Genomic DNA, 21,988 nt, shown 5'->3' with positions numbered 1-21,988 from the left:
TATCTTTTTTTTTTTTTTTTTTTTTTTTTTTTTTTTTCCAAGACGGAGTCTCGCTCTGTCGCCCAGGCTGGAGTGCCGTGGTGCGATCTCGGCTCACTACAAGCTCCGTCTCCTGGGTTCACACCATTCTCCTGCCTCAGCCTCCCAAGTGGCTGGGATTACAGGTGCCCACCACCACTCCCAGCTAATTTTTTGCATTTTTGGTAGAGACGGTTTTTCACCGTGTTAGCCAGGATGGTCTCGATCTCCTGACCTCGTGATCCACCCGCCTCGGCCTCCAGAAGTGTTGGGATTACAGGCGTGAGCCACCGCGCCCGTCCTGATATAGGTATATCTAAATCTCATTTACTCTGACTACATGCATTCATTTCACAATTCTGTATATCTGGTATCCGAAGGTACTGATTTGGATGTGGTTATCATACTAGTTTCTTGGCATTTTACAATTTATATTAACTTTTTCTTTATAATAGAGCATGCTCTCTTAGTATATACACGGCAAGCTGATGGAAATGAATGGAGGGATTTTGTTTCATTAGTAACCAAATTCATAAAAGGTAATAATGTTTAGGGAATAAAATTTCTGATTAACTTAGGAACAGTTAATTTGTGGTCCAATTAACTTATGGTAGTAGATTTCAGGGGACTATAAATTAATTATTTCTTGGTTTTCTGAATTTTCTAATTTTTTTTCAGTGATCATGTATTACTTGAATAATTTAAAATGTAGAAATGATGAATAATAAAAAGTCTTAATCACAGTAAGAAATATGTAATAAACAAAACTGAATCTTCGATTTTAGAGATCTTGCAATTATTCTGAAATAGAATTATCTATACATTCTATATATAGATATCTGTATCTGTGTAGTTATATCTATATATTGATATATATACATTCTATCCCTGGACTGTGAGCTTCTTGAGGACAGGCTATTTATTAATCTTCATATCTATATTGCTTTGCAGAAAGCCTGAACCATAATAGAACCTTAATAAGTGGGTTTTTTTGCATGAATAAATGAGGATGATATGCAAACCACAGTTGATTGAGGGTCATACATTTTTTAAAATATTAATTTAAACATTTGAGACCAAGAAATGTAAAATATTATGCTCATTAGCTTTTTTCTTTCTTAACAGCTTTATTAGGTATATTTTATGTCATAAAATTCACCCATTTCAAGCCTACGATTCAATGATTTTTAGTAACTTTTATCAAGTGATACAGTCATTACCATAAATCATTTTTAGAACATTTTCACACACACCCCTATAAGGTCCCTCATGCCCATTTACAGTTCCCACCCCCAGCCCCAGGCAATCACTCATCTACATTTCACATCAATGGAATTATACAAAATATGTGGTCTCTGGTGTCTGGCTTCTTCCACTTAGCATAATGTTTTCGAAGTTCATCCATGGCATAACATGTGTCAGTAATTCCTTTTTATTGCTGAATAGCATGTCATTATATGGCCATATCTACCCATTAGCTTTTAAAATTTAAAACACACACACACACATCTACTTAATAATGCAACAGATAAACAGGTACTATTCATTTAGCAAATACTTGAAACTTGAATATGGCCTAAGTGATTAAAAATATAAAAGTGACTAGTACCAAGTCTAACCTTCAAGGAAACAAATATATAAGAAATCATACAGTTCAGAGAGAATTAACTGCTGTGTCATAATATAAATAAGATAATGTTAGTCTAAAGAGGAAAATATTTGTGGTAGTATTTGAGAGTGCTCCTCAAAGAAGTGATATTTGGATTAGATTTAAAGTTCACACAAGTAGGCCGGGCGCAGTGGCTCATGCCTATAATCCCAGCACTTTGTGAGGCCGAGGCAGGTGGATCACCTGAGGTCAAAAGTTTGAGACCACCCTGGCCAACATAGGGAAAATCGTCTCTACTAAAAATACAAAAATTAGCCAGATGTAGTGGTGCGCACCTGTAGTCCCAGCTACTCGGGAGGCTGAGGCAGGAGAATTGTTTGAATCTGGGAGGCAGAGGTTGCAGTGAGCCGAGATTGTGCCACTGCACTCCAGCCTGAGTGACAGAGCAAGACTCCATCACAAAAATAAATAAATAAAATAAATTCACGCAAGTGTGAAAATACGTATTTTATTCAAGAAAGAGCAACTTCCCCTGTGTGTTAAATGCAGGCCTCAAAGGGGATATTTTGTGTAGGAGATGGGACTAGAAGTATTGCTTGGTACTATAAAAGGGAATGCCTTGAATGCTATGCTATAGAGTTTATCTTGATTCTATGAGCAGTAGAGAGGCATTAAAGGAGAATTTTTTTTTTAATTTTTTTTTTTTTTTGAGACAGAGTTTCGCTCTTGTCATCCAGGCTGGAGTGCAATGGCATGATGTCGGCTCACTGCAACCTCTGCCTCCTGGGTTCAAGTGATTCTCCTGCCTCAGCCTCCTGAATAGCTGGGATTACAGGCACCCGCCACCACGCCCAGCTAATGTTTGCATTTTTAGTAGAGACAGGGTTTCACCATGTTGGCCAGGCTGATCTCAAACTCCTGACCTCAGGTGATCTGGCCACATTGGCCTCTCAAAATGCTGGGATTATAGGCGTGAGCCACTGCACCCAGCCTAATGGAGAATTATTTCAATTCTTTATTCTGACCAAGTTAGGAAAGATAGAGGAAGGTACAAAAGAGGGAGAGAGATACCAAAAGAAAGACAAAAAATTCAACAAATATTTATTGCCCACCTAAGATACTACATTAGATGCTGATTGTGCAGCAGAGGCCAAACCAAGTCCTTGCTTTCATGGAACTTATAGTCTAGTAAAGGAGACAGACAATAAATCATTTAACAAATAAGTATATGAGTGGTCCAGTAATATCAAGGAAGAAAGGTTTAACACAAGGTAAGGATATAGGAAATAATGGGGGAGGGAGGTAGACTATTAAAGATGAGTTGAAGTTTGAGTAGAGACGCAAAAGTAATGAGAAATCTAGCCATGCAAACGTCTAGAGTGTATCTGCAGAACAGCAAGTGCAGAGGCCTTAAGGAGGTGATGCCTAGAGTGTTTGAAACAGCTGGAGGCCATTGTAGTTCTGGTTTATGTTTTTAAAGGTCACCCTGGCAGCTGGGTGAACAACAGACTGTAACCTTTGTCAAAGTCAAATAAAATATATAGAGAGCCAAATATCTAAATTTAACAGTTTACTTGAGAGGAAAGAATTGCAATTCAGGGTGTACACACAGACCAACTGGTCTTTAGTATGTCTGAAGAACACAGAGAAGGTTGGAGGTTTTATAAAAAGGAGAAATGTTACATATTGCTCTTTGAGAAAGTTCATCAGCACTAGTAAGGTTCTGGGGGCTGGCAGATTTTGATTAGTGAATGATAGTGGTGGATAAAATTAGTCTTAGAGTTGCAGCAAGTTATTTCAGCAACTATTAGATAAAACTGATTTCAGATTATAGCAGGCAGCTTGAGCAGCCAGGCTTGCAGAGACTTACAGTTTTGGAGCAATGTTACATGTTCTAAGTCCTTTTTCCTCCTGTGACTTCTCAACTCTGTTTTAGTCAGGTGTGACAAGATTGACCCAATTTCTGTGATCAACTTTCACACTTTGTACACATTTCATTTCGCATGTATGTAGGTTTATCTGTAGGATTAATTCCTGGACATGGGATTCCTGAGTCACGGGGCAAATTCACTTATAATTTTGATAGAGATTGTGGAATTTCCAGCTAGTTTCCACTTCCACCAGCCATATTTGAGAGGCCTATTTGGTCACAGCCTTATCATCTCTAAGAGGGAAGCTGAGAATTTTTTTTTAATTGATCAGAAGTCACTAAATCAAGATGTTGACAGACTTGTATTCTTCCTGGAGTTCTATTGGAAAATCCATTTCCTTGCCTTCTCTAATTTCCATGTTCATTCCTTGGCTCATGGCCCCATCTCTCATCTTCAAATTTCTCTCTCCTGTCATTAAATTACCTTTTATGACTCTGACTTTGCCTCCCTGTTATAAGGACTACTGTGATTACATTGAGCCCATCCAGTTAAACCAGAGTAATCCCCTCATTTCAAAATCCTGAATTTAATTATATCTGCATAGTCCCTTTTGCCATGTAAGGTAACATTCACAGCTTCCAGGGATTAGGATATAGACATCTTTGCAGAAACATTGAGCATTGTTAGCCTACCTCAGGGAGATTCGCAGTTTGTGATAGGAAATATGAATTGTTTTCCTCATTGTCCTTTGTCTCCTAACATTGCCTGTGGTTTTATGGTTGTTTTGCTGTTTTTGCCATTTAGAGTTTATCCTGGTAAATAGTATGAAATGAAGCTCAGACTTTATTTTTTTCCAGATAGCTCTTTAGTTGTACCAGCACCATTTACTGAAAAGTTCAACTTCTTCCTAAAATATAGCAAATCCCTATATATAGTTTGGTTGCTTTCTGGACTTTCTATTTTGTTCCCTAGTCTGTCTCTCTATCTAAAAAGTACATATTTTTAAAATTTCTGAGATTTTACAGCATGTTATAGTATCTGGTAAGGCTTAGACAAAATTTGCTGTCCCTCTCCACCCCTCCCCCAACACACACACATTCATTGCTCTTCTTTTTCAAGATTTTCCTGGCTGCTCTTCTTTGTTTATTTTTCCCATATGAACTTCAGTTTGCCCAGTGTCAGATGGAAAAGGTATTGTTAGTTTTATTGGAGTAACTTATGAGGTTGGATCTTACTATCTTTGAACATGATATATCTTTATATTCATTCAAGTTATCTTTGTTCCTGCAGTAGTATTTTAACATTTTCTTCATTCAGTTTTGCACATTTCTAAGCTTATTCCCAGGTTTTGGTTTTTGTTTCTTTTTGTTTTTGTTTTTTTTTTGGTTTTCTTTGAGATGGAGTCTGGCTCTGTTGCCCAGGTTAGAGTACAGTGGCGTGATCTCAGCTCACTGCAACCTCTGCCTCCCTGGTTCAAGTGATCCTCCCACCTCAGCCTCCCAAGTAGCTGGTACTACAGGAGTACTTCACCATGCCCGGCTAATTTTTGTATTTTTAGCAGAAACAGAGTTTCACCATGTTGGTCAGGCTGTTCTCGAACTCTTGACCTCAGGTGATCCACCCCCTCACCCTCCCAAAGTGCTGGGATTACAGGTGTGAGCCACCTCACCTGGCCTTATTCCTAGGTTTTTTTCTTTGTTTTGGGTTTTTTGTTTTGTTTTGTTTTGTTTGACAGGGTCTCCCTTTGTTGCCCAGGCTGGAGTGCAGTGGCACAATCTCAGCTCACTGCAGCCTCTGCTTCCCAGGCTCACGTGATTCTCCTGCCTCAGCCTCCCTAGTAGCTGGGACTACAGGTACAAGACACCACACCCAACTAATTTTTGTATTTTTGGTAGAGATGGGATTTCCCCTTGTTGCTCAGGCTGGTCTCTAACTCCTAAACTCAAGTAATCTGCCCACCTCTGCCTCCTAAAGTGCTGGGATTATAGGCATGAGCCACCATTCCCGGCCTTATTCCCAGTTTTTTAATCTTTATTTTTGTATTCATAATGAAAGACCCTCTTTATAACACTTACTGATTAGTTTTTATGTATGAAAGCTATAGTTAATACAATTTATTATATTAATAATAAATTATTAATTTTAGACACTGCTACCTTACTGAATTATCTTCTTGTTTGTAGTAGTTTTTTAGTTGAGTCTCTTGATTTTCCCAATATGCAGTTATATTCAAACAGTAAGAGTTAAACTCATCTTTCCTAATTTGTTTACATCTACCTTTCTCTTGTCTCTTCTATTACATTGTAAATATCAGTGGTGGTATGTGCATCCCTGTCTTACTCCTGACATTAGTGAGAAAGGCTCATGTTTCCCCATAAAATATTTGCTGACTTTTGGGCTGACACACACACCCCTATCACATTAAAGAAATACACATCAGTTGCTATTTTTTTATTTTTTAGAGTCAGGGTTCTCACTGTGTCATCCAGGCTGGAGAGCAGTGGCATGATTATAGCCCACTGCAGCCTTGAACTCCTGGGTTCAAGTGATCCTCCCACCTCAGCCTCCTGAGTTGCTACGATTACAGGTGTGAGCCACTGCACCCAGCTCTTCCTATTTTATTCTGGACGTTTTTTCTCATCAAGAATAGGAGTTGAATTTTGTCAAATACCTCTGCAGTATATATGGAGAGACAATATGGTTTTTCTTAGGTTTATTAATATATATTGTCACATTTTAAAATACATTCTTAGATTTATAAAATTAAGTATGTTATAATTTATACCTAGTGTTTTGTAAAGAAGGTCTTAACATTATGCACTGTTTCTCTCCTGTGTGGCTTTTCTGTCATTATCCAATGCTGTGTCGCATATTTGCAACCGTTGCCATAAGTGGAATTTTTTTTGTTGTTCAAATACTTAATAAAATTAAGGTGATGTTGTGCATGGTAGCACACACCTGTGATCCCAGTTACTTGGAAGGCTGAGGTGGGAGGATTGCTTGAGCTCAGGAGTGTGAGACCAACCTGGGCAACATAGCAAGACCCCATCTCAAAAACATTGCATGAAATTAAGCTGATAATTTGATTTGACCAGTGGGCTGAAGATCCCCCTAACATGGCAGAAGAGGAGTGGGCTCTATTTTAGCTGACCTTTTGGTGACCACTATTTTTTCTTAATATTTTTTATTTTGTCTCCAAGCGATTGTGAAAAGAGAAAGGATTATAGGATCAGAAGCAGGAAGAAAAGTGTTTTGAGTTAATTAATCCTTCTGGCTAGGTTCCAGTTAATAAATAAATGCTAGGTTCCGTTTCAAATAAATGCCATAAAATGAACATTGTTTTATATGTTTGCTTCAGCATTCCTTTCCTCAGAGCCCTACTGTCCGATGCTGAGCACTTAAATTGTGGCTAGTGAGGTGTTGTAAGTGTAAAATGCACAGTGATTTTGAAAACTTCGTATAAAAAAAGCATAACATAGCTCACTAATAATTTTTATATTGATTATATGTTTAAAATCATATTTGGATATATTGGGATAGATAAAATATGTCATTAAGATTAATTTCACGTGTTTCCACTTTTTTTTATGTAGCCACTAGAAAATTTTACATGGCACATGTGGTTCACATTATATTTCTGTTGGACAGCATTGGTCTAGAGGTGGTAGATGTGTATATATTTATTTATAAATTCTATCCTCTTGTACACCTTGTTTCTTATGAGAATAAACTTTCACGAAGACTATAATAATCATTCTCCCTTATAATAGATTACATCTTCTCGATTTTTCTTTCTTTTGCTTTGTTTCTTTGTTTTGAGACAGAGTCTTGCTCTTTCATCCAGGCTGGAGTGCAGTGGTGCGATCTCGGCTCACTGCAACCTCTCCCGCACAGGTTCAAGTGATTCTCCTGCCTTGGCCTCCCAAATAGCTGGGATTACAGACGCCTGCCCCCACGCCCAGCTAATTTTTGTATTTTTAGTATAGACAGGGTTTCACCGTGTTAACTAGGCTAGTCTTGATCTCCTGACCTCGTGATCCACCCACCTCAGCCTCCTAAAGTGCTGAGATTACAGGCGTGAGCCAGCACGCCACCCTTCTTTTTGTTTTTTTAAGATACAGGGTAGGCTGGGCACAGTGGCTCATGCCTGTAATTCCAGCACTTTGGGAGGCCAAGGCAGGCAGATTACCTGAGACCGGGAGTTCAAGATCAGCCTGGCCAACATGGTGAAACCCTGCCTCTACTAAAAAAAAAAAAAAAAAAAGATTATCTGGGTGTGGTGGCTTATGCCTGTAATCCCAGCACTTTGGGAGGTCAAGGCAGGCAGATCACCTGAGCTCAGGAGTTCAAGACCAGCCTGGGCAACATGGAGAAACTCTGTATCTACACAAAGAACAAAAAATTAACTTGGTGCGGTGGTGCATGCCTGTGGTCCCAGCTACTTGGGAGGCTGAGATGGAAGGATCGCTTGAGCCCAGGAGGCCAAGGCTGCAGTGAGCCATGATCATGCCACTACGCTCCAGCTTGGGTGACAGAACAAGACCCTGTCTCAAATAAAAAGAGAGGGAGAGAGATAGACAGGGTCTTGCTGTGTCATCCTGGCTGTAGTGCAGTGGTGCAATCATAGCTTACTTATAACCTTGAACTCCTGGGCTCAAGTGATCTTCCTGCCTCAGCCTCCTGAGTAGTCAGGACTACAGGGGCACACCCCCTTGCCTGGCTATTTTTTTTTTTTTGTAGAGTCTTGCTATGTTGCCCAGGCTGGTCTTGAACTCCTGGCCTCAAGCAATCCTCCTGCCTTGGCCTCCCAAAGCGCTTGGACTATAGACATGAGCCACCACACCCAGCCTTATTTTTCTATTTAATTATTTCTAAGAAAATGTAGTTCCTTCCATATGCCCTTGACATTTTCACATAAATTAAATGCAATAGGCTTCTTGTGCTTAATACCAGCACTTAAGAACTGATATGACTATAGAAGGGAGTTAGTTTGAAGTCTTTCTACTTTTTCCCTTATCCTGTAGGGTATATTTTAATAGAAGTTCCCTAGCTTAGAATAAAATCTGCTTTAACATTTCTTTAACTTTCCCCCTATTACCTTAAAAAAGCAGTTTCCCCACCACATTCTTTTTAGGTAGAGCTGAGGTTAGGCATCTTTTAGTTCTGTCTTGTTCCAATAGCCTGAGTGTTTTGAATAGTTCATTTCTTAACTTTTTTATTCTTCAAAAACAGAAACAATTAAATTACTCCTAAAGTCTTTTTTATCTTGGCTTTTGTTACATTTTTAGGAAAGTTATATCACAGATGATATTGGAATATCGACTTGGAAGGAGCAGACTTTTCTCTCCCATGGTGCCTTACTAGCAAAGAGCTGCCAAGCTGCAATGGAATTAGCAAAGCATGATGCTGAGGTTCAGGATATGGCATTTCAGTATGGGAAGCACATGGCCATGAGTCATAAGGTACTTTGCACACCCTTTATCTTTTTTCAGTACTTAAATAGCTAAAACGATACACAAGAAACCTTTTGCCATTTAATAAGCTGCTTTTATATTTCAAAAATGCTTATTGTGTGGTTCAAATCTGTCAGTCCTGGATGATTGTTATGTAATGTAAACAGTATAGTTGGTAAGTATTGTGTAATTCTTACAGAAAGCCACAGCTTACTTGAACCGTTTTTGTGATATTTGTCTTTTCTTACCCCCTGAAAGGGTTCTTGAGAGAACTCTTACATATTATTAAATAACATATTTACAGACTGGAATATATTCACATAATGGAAGAATATTTGTCATTTTTGTTACAGTTCCCTTATAGCTTTTTTTTTTTTTTTTTTTGAGATGGAGTCTTGCTCTGTCACCCAGGCTGGAGTGCAGTGGCGCAATCTCAGCTCACTGCAATGCAACCTCTGCCTCCCAGGTTCAAGCAATTCTCCTGCCTCAGCCTCCCGAGTAGCTGGGATTACAGGCACACTCCACCACGCCTGGCTAATTTTTGTATTTTTAGTAGAGACAAGGTTTCACCATGTTGGTCAGGCTGGTCTTGAATTCCTGACCTCGTGATCTGCCCGCCTTGGCCTCTCAAAGTGCTAGGATTACAGGCATGAGCCCCCACACCTGGCCCATTATAGCTCTTTATATAAAACATGTTATGAAAAGTTAATAAAATTCAGAAATATAGTGAATAAAATTGAAAGCTTTAATTTTAATAACTAATTCTTTGAATGGGCATATGAAATCTAAAATATCCCAAGATTAGCTACTGTGTTATTGCCTCTCTATATATATATAATTTTAAATTTAATTTAATATATAATTTTCAGATGTTACTTAAATAGTTCATAAGGGGGGGAATATATAAATATATAATATCTCCAGGTGAGCTTTTTGCATATTTTATTTAATCTTAGATTAGTTTATTAAGCAATTCTATTTATTAAATCTTTATCTAAATCTTTTCCTTTAACTTAAAAAGTAAAATAAAGACTGCTACCTACTAAAAAAGGAATGTATTAGGGAATAATTCTGGAGAATTTTACAGATTATTGTTAATCATCTGAAATATTCTTTTTTTTTTTTTGAGACGGAGTTTTGCTCTCGCCCAGGCTGGAGTGCAGTGGCGCGATCTCAGCTTACTGCAACCTCTGTCTCCCGGGTTCAAGTGATTCTCCTGCTTCAGCCTCTCTAGTAGCTGGAATGTGTGTGCCACTACACCCGGCTAATTTTTGTATTTTTAGTAGAGATAGGGTTTCGCCATTTTGACCAGGCTGGTCTCGAACTCCTGACCTCAGGTGATCCACCCACCCCAGCCTCCCAAACTGCTGAGATTACAGGCGTGAGCCACTGCACCTGGCCTGAAATATTCTTTTGTTTATTAAAATATATCTAAAAACTGCATTCCTTAAGCTTCGTATTTCACTGCATTAACTGGTAATTTCTGAATATAACTAAAACAATACTAGTGTATATACATTTCACTAATTTACTCATTTAACTGCTTCTTGTAGATAAATTCTGATGTCCAGCCTTTTGTTAAAGAAAAGACCAGTGACTCCATGACTTTTAATCTAAACTCAGCTCCTGTAGTCTTACATCAGGAATTTCTTGGAAGAGATTTGTGGATTAAACAGATCGGAGAGGTAAAATGAAATTACTCCTGTTTTAGGTACCATTAGTAATTAGTGGATTTTAGAACATAGTTGATATTTGTTGGTAATATATGGCTATAGATGAGCCTTAGGCATATTCACGTAACAGGTAAAATTCTTTCTTTGTAATCTTCGTTTTTAAGAGGTAAAAGATAGAGATTGCAGTACTGAATTTTTCTATTATCTGAGTTCTTAGAATACTGCAACACAAAACTAGTGCCTGTGGTGAATGCTAATTAACTCAGATGACTTTTTTTTTCCTAAAGGCTTTCAAAAATTGGGCTATGGTAATAGCACCACCCTATAACTGACTGCAATTTCCCATCTGTGGACTCTCGCACAAGCTGCAGAATTCCAGGAGCTCCGTCTGTCAGCTCATTGGGTTATTTTAAAACAAACTTGGACCCTGAATACTTGTTCTGAGGCATTATCAAAGGGAAAAAAAAAAAGCGTGGCGAAGTGGGAGGGGTAAAGAGGCTTGAATTGGGTGAATTTCTCATTTTGGCAGATGAGAGGGAACTTTTTTGGTTTCCTTTTGATTCAGAAACTGTAGTGCAAAACTTCTTGCCTTTTTAGCCAAAGCCTCTTGGAATTTATTTAACTTCATGGCTGTAATTGGTTGGGTTAATCTGAGGCTCTGGACAGAGAAACCAGGCACAGCTGAGGGTGGGGGTAGCCACCATCCTTAAAGGAGAGAGGATGGGTGGGCTCAGTGGCTCATGCCTATAATCCCAGCACTTTGAGATGCCAAGGCAGGAGGATCACTTGAGCTCTTGAGTTCAAGACCAACAACATAGCGTAACTTCATCTCTACAAAATTAAAGTTTTTGAAATTAAAAAAAAAAAAAAAACTTAGAGCCTAAGTGAGTATCTGCATTCTGAAAGATTTCCCTTCTCCCAACCCTTATTGATTCTCAAAATGCTGGCTGCCAACTTAAAATTCCTCATGTTCACCAAGTAGAAAACTGGAGGATTTCTTTCTGAAGAAACTGTCAAACTCAGGAGAAAAAGCCTTACAGATGTGGATATTTGGGGCCTCCTCAGTAAACATGCCATATCCCTGAGCAGTCCTCCTACAGCAAGACCCACCACTTGACAAGCCTCAGAGGATCTAAGTGCCCAGAATATCTGCTGCCTTACTCTGAAGCAGAATAGGAAAAGAGGACCACTGGGCATTTGAGAAAAGCTGTTTCCATGAAACAGCAAGTCAAAAACAAACTGATAGAAAGGGAACTTAGAGGAAATAGAGATAATGCAAGCAAAGGCAGATGTTTTTCAAAGCACTGTAATCAATATACTTGACAAGGAAGGATATTAAATCCATGGTATAATAATAGATGATCCATTAAAAAGGACAATTCAAGAATAAAAGTTAGAATTATAAAATATAAAAATGTGATTGCAGAATTTTTTAATCAGAAGAATGGAAGATACAAATGAAAAAATCTCCCAGAAAATTGGACAAAAAAGATGATTTTTTTAAAAAAGAAAAAAAGATAAGAAAACTAAGGACTCTTTCAGGAAACCTTGTATCTATTAAGAGTCACAGGCCAGGCTGGGCACAGTGGCTCACACCTGTAATCCCAACACTTTGGGAGGCCAAGGCAGGTGGATCACCTGAGGTCAGGAGTTCAAGACCAGTCTGGCCAACGTGGTGAAATGCTGTCTCTACTAAAAATACAAAAATTAACCAGGCGTGGTGGTGCACACCTATAAGGCAGAGGCTGCAGTGAGCGAGATCGCACCATTGCATTCTAGCCTGAGCGACAAGAGCTAAACTCCATCTCAAACAAACAAAAAAAAAGAGTCACAGGCTAGGTGTGGTGGCTCATGTCTGTAATCCCAGTAATCTGAGCACTTGGGAGGCCAAGGGGGTGGATCACTTGAGGTCAGGAACTCAAGACCAGCCTGGCCAACATGGTAAAACCCTGTCTTTACTGAAAATACAAAAAGTAGCTGGATGTGGTGGTGCACACCTGTAATCTCAGCTTCTCAGGTGGCTGAGGCACAAGAATCACTTGAACCTGGGAGGTAGAGGTTGCAGTGAGTCAAGATGGAGCCACTGCACTCTAGTCTGAGCGACACAGTGAAACTGTCTTAAAAAAAAAAAAAAAAAAAAAGGCCAGGCATGGTGGCTTACACCTGTAATCCCAGCACTTTGGGAGGCCGAGGCAGATGGATCACCTGAGGTCAGGAGTTCGAGACCAGCCTGACCAACATGGTGAAACCCCGTCTCTACTAAATACAAAAAATTAGCCAGGCTTGGTAACTCATGTCTCTAATCCCAGCTACTCGGGAGGCTGAGGCAGGAGAATCGCTTGAACCCAGGAGGCAGAGGTTGCATTGAGCCAAGATTGCACCACTGTACTCCAGCCTGGGCAACAAGAGTGAAACTCTGTCTCATTTAAAAAAAAAAAAAAAAAAAAAAACAAGTCACAGAAAGAGAAAAACTAAAAACAGAGGTAAGAAAATTAACAAATTTTTAAAAATAAAAATAGTGGCTGGACATGGTGGCTCATGTCTGTAATCCCAGCACTTTGAGAAGCCGAGGTGGGTGGATCACTTGAGGTCAGGAGTTTGAGACCAGCCCGGCCAATATGGCGAAACCCCATCTCTATTAAGAATACAAAAATTAGCCGGGCATGGTGGCCCGGGCCTGTAATCCAGCTACTCAGGAGGCTGAGGCCTGAGAATCGCTTAAACACTGGAGGCGGAGGTTGCAGTGAGCTGATGGCACCACTGCACTCCATCCTGGCCAGCAGAGTGAGACTCTGTCTCACAAAAAAAAAAAAAAAAAAAAAAGAGAGAAAAAGACACTTTACTGAGTTTATTTTAATCTTCTAAATTGTAATGTACATTTTTATGTAAAGCTTTATAAGATAACGATCTTGTTCTGTGAATGCCTCCTAGTCAGAAATAGGGAACACAATTTGCATAACACCTAGGAGGGACATTCCACTCTAAATCTCAAGGAGGTTGCTTATTAATCCTGAAATTAGTTCTCTTTCTGATTTTTTCATGTTATTTACCCTCCTGGATATCTTTGAGATCCTTTCCTTCCCTCCCCTAACTCTCCTTCAGTTTTGAATTTGATTACAAGATCCTTAACAATAATAGCAAATTCAGGCCAGGTGTGGTGGCTCACGCCTGTAATCCCAGCACTTTGGGAGGCTGAGGCAGGCGGATCATGAGGTCAGGAAATCGAGACCATCCTGGCTAACACGGTGAAACTCCATCTCTACTAAAAATACAAAAAATTAGTCGGACATGGTGGCAGGCACCTGTAGTCCCAGCTACTGGGGAGGCTGAGGCAGGAGAATTACTTGAACGCAGAAGTCGGAGGTTGCAGTGAGCCCAGATTGCGCCACTGCACTCAAGCCTGGGCGATAGAACAAGACTCCATCTGAAAAAAAAAAACAAACAAACAATAATAGCAAATTCATCTTTGAATTACCCATAGTACCTGCCGCAGTGGCTTACTTGGAGTAATTACCCAATTAATATTTGTCAAAAAGTGAGTGTGGTGTGGTCTTGCAGGTTGAGACTGTTTGGTGGCAGCCCGGTTTTGTTAGAGTTAAGTTGGTATAACAGAAATGGCTCACAGAGGACCAGGATTTGGAAGGTCAGATCAAGATTGTCCAGCCCTTATGGGCCGCATGCAGCCCAGAACAGTTTTGAAAGTGGCCCAACACAAATTCATAAACTTTCTTAAAACATTATGAAGGTTTTTTTGCAAATTTTTTTTTTTAGCTCATCAGCTACCATTAGTGTTCATGTATTTTATGTGTGGCCCAAGACAATCCTTCTTCTTCCAGTGTGGCCCAGGGAAGCAAAAAGATTGGACATTCCTGGTCTAGATTCTAATTTGGACTCTGCTAGCATCTAAGTAAACTTAATCACATTCTCTCATATCCCCATTATTCTTTTCTGTAAAATGATGGCATTAAACTAAATCTTTTCCAAAGTCCCTTTCAGCTCTCAAATAAATCTAAGAAACAGGTCTCTTAGACAAGACATGCATTATAAGAAAAATACGTATCTCTATTAGAAACAGGCCAGGCATGGTGGCTCACGCCTGTAATCCCAACACTTTGGGAGGCCGAGGTGGGCGGATCACTTGAGGTCAGCAGTTCTAGACCAGCCTGTCCAACATGGTGAAACCCGGTCTCTACTAAAAATACAAAAATTAGCTGGGCATGGTGGTGCATGCCTGTAATCCCAGCTACTCGGGAGGCTGAGACAGGAGAATCACTTGAGCCCAGGAGGCAGAGGTTGCAGTGAGCCAAGATCGCACCAGTGCACTCCAGCCTGGGTGACAGACTGAGACTCTGTTCCAAAAAAAAAAAAAAAGAAACTTATACAAGTTTTAACACTGAGAAGCAGAAAAATCTTGCTCTCAATGATGGAAGTCACCTGTGACCTTTCTTATTACCACATTTAAAATTACTTCTTTACTCTGCCCAGGCAGGTTTGTGTCTCATCTACCCTTTTGATTTCCTGCTTGGAAAGAGTGAGAATTATTGACTAGACAAGGAAGCCAGGAGGTGACATACTCTCGATACCCATTCAGCACCATTGTGAAGCTAGGAGCAAGAGCACCTCTGGGATTTTCCTTATCAGGCTGTGCCACCTCTTCTCCAGCAACTCCTTTCTCCTGAAAAATCTTATGATTAGCTGGCCTTCTTCCATCACAACTATAGGCCTATGGATGCATGTGCGTGTTGACACACGCTCACACAACCACACTCTTTCACAAAAGGCAGTTAAGACCGGAAACAGCTGAAAAACATTTGCTGAGCATTTTCTCCATACTAAATTCTACAGATCTCTCCCTGCCTTAATTTTAAATTTAAATTTGTAGCTGCTGAGAAATAATGATCAGGAAAAAATACTGTTAGTGAATGGGTTATTCACCCTGGGGAGGTGAAGTCATTACTTAGTTATCATTTTGATTCCTAATAAAAGAAAGTAGAATCCTTCAGAGCACCACAGAGCTCTGACTCTCTCAGGGAGTCCAGGGGCTATTGCAGGTCAGCAAGCTTTATTTTTAATGATCCTTCTAGTTTTCTGCTGCCATTATACGTCACCTGAAGAAATAAGAATTATGGTTAGATTTTCTTGGCTATCCCTAATAGTACTGAAATGTCACTTGGGCTTGTGACATTCTGACACTGTCATAAAATACCTTAAGTGTACTACAAATTACCATTGCTAAGCTATAACTCACTTGTCCCTAGATAGCTTACTATTACTCCTTATTCAGAAAGTAAAACAAAGACTGCTAGGCAAGACTGGTGTGCGTGAAAATAACACATGCCTATTCTTAAACAAAAGAGAAAATGCACATGCAGATTCCTCATTAATACCACATGTGATACTCTTCTGGTTCTTTAAGACATTTTTAGTGGTTTCAAAAGGAATAAGATTAATATCATCCTCTATCATAGAAGGTATACAGTGTAGGCATTTGAAAGAACTATATGCATGACCACAAAGACTATGAAATGGCTCTAGATATCTCCTAAATTAAAATATTTCTTAAGGCTTTCTGTTGCACTTAAGGAAACAAAGTGCTTGACTACAGGAGATACAGAAATAAGTTGCCTAGGCCGGGCGTGGTGGCTCAAGCCTGTAATCCCAGCACTTTGGGAGGCCGAGGCGGGCGGATCACAAGGTCAGGAGATCGAGACCATCCTGGCTAACACGGTGAAACCCCGTCTCTACTAAAAAAATACAAAAAATTAGCCGGGTGCGGTGGCGGGTGCCTGTATTCCCAGCTACTCGGGAGGCTGAGGCAGAATGGCGTGAACCCGGGAGGCGGAGCTTGCAGTGAGCCGAGATCGCACAACTGCACTCCAGCCTGGGGGAGAGAGCAAGACTCCGTCTCAAAAAAAAAAAAAAAAAAAAAAAAAAAGAAATAAGTTGCCTAAAGGTTGTCTATGGCCCAGTAGAGAGGAGATAAGATAAATACATAAATATAGAAACATAAGGAATACTGTAATTCATGCCACTTGGGGAGCATGGAGGAAAGACAATTGATGTTCAGTTGGAAAAGTCAAGAAAGAGGTTTATGAAGTCAGTATTAATAATATGTGAGATAGTCCTTAAAGAAGATTGGATAGCAAAGATGAGAATGGGGGGCTTCCTAGGCAAAGGAAACCGTGAAAAAGTGATACAGGTGCAGGCATGCAGTGTAGTCAAATAAAAAAAAAAGTGTTTTAATTTGGGTGGAATATTATATAAAAATATGTACATGAATGTTCAGATCAGCAATATTCACAATATCCAAAAGGTAGAAATAACCCAGTGTCCATCAACTGATGAATGGATAAGCAAAATGTGGTATATCCATACAATGGAATATTACTCAGCCATGGAAAGGAATGAGGTATTGATACATGCTGCAACATGCATGGGTCTTTAAAATATTCTATTATAAGCAGTGTGTGATGGCTCATGCCTGTAATCCCAGCACTTTGGGAAGCCGAAGTGGGCGGATCACGAAGTCAGGAGATCGAGACCATCCTGGCCAACATGGTGAAACCCCATCTCTACTAAAAATACAGAAATTTGCTGGGTGTGGTAATGGGCACCCGTAGTCCCAGCTACTTGGGAGGCTGAGGCAGGAAAATTACTTGAACCCGGGAGGCGGAGGTTGCAGTGAGCCATGATCATGCCACTGCACTCCAGCCTGGGGACAGAGTGAGACTCTGTCTCAAAAAAAAAAAGAAAAAAAAATTATAATAAGTGAAAGAAGTCAGATGCAAAAGGCCACATATCATATGATTCCATTTATGTGAAACATCCAGAGTAGACAAATCACAGAGACAGAAAAAAGACTGGTGGTTGCCCAGGGATGGGGAGAGGGGAAGGGGGAGAGACTGTTTAATGGGTACAGGTTTCCTTTTGGGGTAATAAAAATTTTCGAAGCTTGTTAGTGGTGATGATTGCATAACATTGTGAATGTACTAAATGCCACTGAATTATACTGTTTTAAATGATTAAAATGATTAATTTTATGTTATGCAAATTTTACCTAAATTTTTTAAAGACTTTGGGATGTTTGCCTACGGAAAATCAACTTGAAGAAGTCACAAAGCAGACGTTGAAAGTTTTTGAGCCAGATATTATCAAGGTCTGAGCTTCGAGGGAGGCAAATCTGGCTATATTATATAGAATGAAAGGAACAAAGAGATACTAAAAGCAAGGAGATCAATTAAGAAGTTTTTGGAAACTCATTGATAAGCTCAAGAGAAAAGACCAAATAGAGTGTTGGCAATGAGAATGGGAAGATAAGGAGGTTAAGCGTAAAACTCATTTCAGAGAAAATATATGAGACTAGAAAACTGATCTGATAAGGAGAGGCTGACAGGTGTGGACTGGGGAGTGGCACTCAGAGGCTAAAACAAGGATTTTGGACTAGGATAACAGAAAAAATTAAGCCATTAACAGAAATAGGAAAGTTAAGTGGAAAGACTGGTTTAACTTAGGTTCTTGACATGGTGAGTTTGAAGTACTCCATCAAGGTTGATGGCCGTTGCCTTGGGAACTTGCTGCTGGAGGAAGCAACTAAATTCTACTATTAGCCTGATTTCCTTACTCATGGCCTTTCTGAGACCTGAGTAGATTTTTTTTCCTGGTCACACTGTACAATTTAAAATTTCATGTTTCTTCCAGATTCCAAGAAAGGAGCATAGCAAGAAAAACAGGTTACAAAGAGATAACAAGACCTCTGAGCAGAGAGAGATTTGTTATGTAGATAATACAAGTAGTATCTCCTTGCCTTTCTCTAGTATATCTAGTATCTCCTTGCCTCTCTCCTTTTTAAAATGGGACACCATAGCCTTCTACATCTGCTGTTGCTTCTTTTTCTCCAGTGAACCAAAAGAACAGAATATGAGCAAATTAATTCCTTGGACATCCACACTTGCCTCTAAAAGTCGATTAGCTTTCCCAGTTGAAAGAGATGGTAAAATCAGGTACCCAAGCGAAGCAGTCCAGGTGTGAATTGTGTTAACTTCCTTGCACATGCCTTCTGCGCTTTCTTATTCATAGAGAATGACCAAGATAGTAGAGAAAAGGCCTGCCCTGTTCCTTTATATTCTGCTGTCTTTCCAGCTCTGTAACTAGAAAGTCGAGCAACACAAGGCCTGCTTCTACCAAACCAATACTCAGTGGGCTGCTCTAACTTCCAGGCTAGCAGCTGTAGTAGATTTCTGATTTGTGACCCTTCTTTCTGTTATCCCCATGCACTATACACTGTTTTGTTTTGTTTTTGTTTTTTTTGCAGAGATGGCCAGCCTGAACTGTATTTTAAATAGCATTATAGGGCTGGGTGCGGTGGCTCATGCCTGTAATCCCAGCACTTTGGGAGGCCAAGGCGGGAGGATTGCTTGAGGCCAGGAGTTCAAGACCAGCCTAGGCAACATAGCAAGATCCCATCTCTACTAAAAACTTTTAAAAGTAGCCAGGTGTGGTGGCGTGTACCTGTAATCCCAGCTATTCAGGAGGCTGAGGCTAGAGAATCTCTTGAGTCCAGGAGGTCAAAGCTACAGTGAACCATGATTGTGCCACTGCACTCTAACCTGGGCAACGGAGGGAGACCCTGTCAAACAAACAAATAAGTAATTAACTATTATAGTAAATGTCAGTGTTCTTAGGGACAAATGCTGAATTATCTAGGGGTGAGCATCCTGATATCTAAAACTTACTCTCAAATAATAAATGGTCATGGAGAGAAACGGGGAAAACAGAAGTGGTAAGGTGTTAGCAACTGTTGAATCTAAATGGAGGGCAAATGAGTGTTCATTGTATTCTTTCAACTAAAAAGTTTGTGGGGGAAGGTAGTTTTCCTTGAAGATTTAAAAAGGAAATCTTTAAAAATGACAGTTATTCTAAAATATAGCCTGTAACATTTGGGAAGAATAACCTGATAAGTAGAGATGATTAAGTCTCTAGCAATTTCTGGACTCTGCTGTGGAATATTAGTTTTCTGCTTTTAGAAAAAGGTGTCCCCATATCCAGCTTTCAACTCCAGATAACAGCAGTTGGAAATTGGAAACAGTTCATTTATGTCATCCAATCCTTCTTTGTTACCTGACTTATAAAAAAACGTTTGTTTCTTAAAGTAAAAGACCACATTGTACATCCATTACTTACCAACAGGGAATCTGTCTGCCTTTAGTCTACAGAGACTGGTATATAAACCTTTGGAATTAATTCCTTTGTGCATCCTCTCAATCAGAGTGCTGGCTTTTTTTTTTTTTTTTTTTTTTTTTTGCTTTTGTATGGAATATTGTTTTACAGTGTTCACTATAGCTGTCCGAGGAGGCGTCCAGTGTCATGAGCACAGTCACACTATCTTGTCTATTTTCACATTTTTAAAAGATAAAACAAGGTTCAAACCACACATTCTCTGTGAACTGCTAAAGATTCGGAAAAAATTACTTTCTTTTCTCTTGACCTGATTGACAAGAAGCACACCTACAGGAGGCAAAAAGATGAGTGAATCCCTTTTAAAGACCCTAGTAATGAAGCCCTCAGGGAATTGCTGTGTATGGTAGAATTTACAGCGGCTTCTGGGGACGAACAGTGTGGCAGGAAGAGGTTCAGGACTGCTGGCTGTTGAAATATAGATTCCATTTATTTTATATCAGCCTATTTTGGGCTCCAGTGAGAAAGTTATTTTAATAATATGTTGCTCTGGCTGGCCGCTGTGGCTCACACCTGTAATCCCAGCACTTTGGGAGGCTGAGGTGGGCGGATCACCTGAGGTCAGGAGTTTGAGACTACCTGGCTAACATGACAAAACCCCGTTGCTACTAAAAATACAAAAATTATCCAGGCATGGTGGTGGGCACCTATAATCCCAGCTACTAGGGAGGCTGAGGTAGAAGAATCGCCTGAACCTGAGAGGTGGAGGTTGCAGTGAGCCGAAATCACGCTATTCCACTCCAGCCTGGGGAACAGAGTGAGACTCCATCTCAATAATAATAACAATAATAATAATAATATCTTGCTCTGCTAGAAATACACATAAGTGGCAGATGTCAGAACAAAAAGGGAAAAGTTGCAGTCCATTCTCCTCGAGACTTATGGAGTTTACATAGTTGTTCTCTTTCAGCCTTTGAAGTAAACCCTGATGCACATAGAAGCACAAATTGAAAAAGATATTGGACATAGGGCAGACCAATGATCCGCAGACAAATCAGAATCACAGGGGTAGGCTATGGAGAATCTGCATTTTTCACAAGCTACCCAGGTGATTCCAATACATCCAGCCCAGCATTTGTGAGAGCCCAGCATCTGGGAACTTCTGGTCTGGTCTGGTGTTCTACAGATCAAGAAATGAAGGCCTATATGAAAATGTAAAAATTATTTAAGTTATTAACCAATGAAGGACTAGAAACCATATTTTCTGGCTCCCAACATACCCATCTTCCCAGGTCACAATGCCTCTTGAAGTGTTCACAATTAAGATCTTAGGCCTCTTGCTGTAATCAGTAGACAAAGCCTTTAATCCCTGAAATTTTGAGGTGTATGTCTTGAAATCTCTGGAGATCTATTAACTTCCATTCTAAGGTCTTTTCCGTTAGACGCACTGCTTTTAAGGTTGAAGCACTTAATTACACTAATTCTTCTCTGTCCTAGCCTTTTGTTGTTTAATTTTCATGAAATTGCTGAATTTGTTTTCTACAGATGGAAGCTTAGGTTCCCTTCTTCAGTGTATTTATAAATAGAAGGTGAGTGAGAAAATCAAAATATGCCATTGTTCAATATGGGTAAAAATTACGTGTAAGGCATCAGCTAAGGGCTCTACATTACCTGCGTACTAGCTCACAGCCAAAAACATACAGCATTCCTAGAACTAGGAGTGAGTAAAATTCGTTTTTCCTGTACATTGCCTGAATAAGTAGTACATAACCAACACATATAAAGAAAAAGCGTCATCCATTTATTCATTCACTCAGACACTGATCTCGACTTGGGATACAGTTGTGAGCAAGAGAAAATTTCCCTGCTTTCATGGAGCTTGGGAGATTGTAGGCGAAGCATATCTAAAACAGTATTGTGTAGCTAGGTACAGTGGCTCACGCCTGTAATCCCAGCACTTTGGGAGGCCAAGGCAGAAGGATCAGTTGCATCCAAGAGTTTGAGACTAGCCTGAGCAACATAGTGAGACCCCACTCTATTAAAAATTAACCAGGCGTGGTGGTACATACCTGTAGCCCCGGCCACTCAGGAGGCTGAGGCAGGAGGATTGCTTGAACCTGAGAGGTTGAGGCTGCTGTGAACTGTCATTACAGCACTGCACTCAGCCTGGGTGACAGACAGAGTAAGACC

The 21,988-nt window shown here is 39.9% G+C and overlaps 1 protein-coding gene across 5 annotated transcripts in view; it reads left to right on the top strand.

Moving 5' to 3' along the window:
• The window catches only part of PDSS2 (decaprenyl diphosphate synthase subunit 2), a 317,872-nt gene that overhangs the window by 249,141 nt on the left and 46,743 nt on the right, over positions 1-21,988 (top strand). For 3 of the 5 annotated variants that reach the window (XM_055260485.2, XM_055260463.2, XM_055260454.2), the window contains 2 exons: positions 8,787-8,960; positions 10,505-10,636. In XM_055260485.2, the coding sequence (XP_055116460.1) occupies positions 8,787-8,960; positions 10,505-10,636 (306 nt within the window). The remainder of the gene's footprint in view (positions 1-8,786; positions 8,961-10,504; positions 10,637-21,988) is intronic. The other 2 variants (XM_063630738.1, XM_055260474.2) reach the window with 1 other exon arrangement.

This window comes from Symphalangus syndactylus, chromosome 2 (assembly GCF_028878055.3).
Source record: "Symphalangus syndactylus isolate Jambi chromosome 2, NHGRI_mSymSyn1-v2.1_pri, whole genome shotgun sequence".
Lineage (NCBI taxonomy): Eukaryota > Metazoa > Chordata > Mammalia > Primates > Hylobatidae > Symphalangus > Symphalangus syndactylus.
This window is presented reverse-complemented; position numbering and strand designations above follow the sequence as displayed.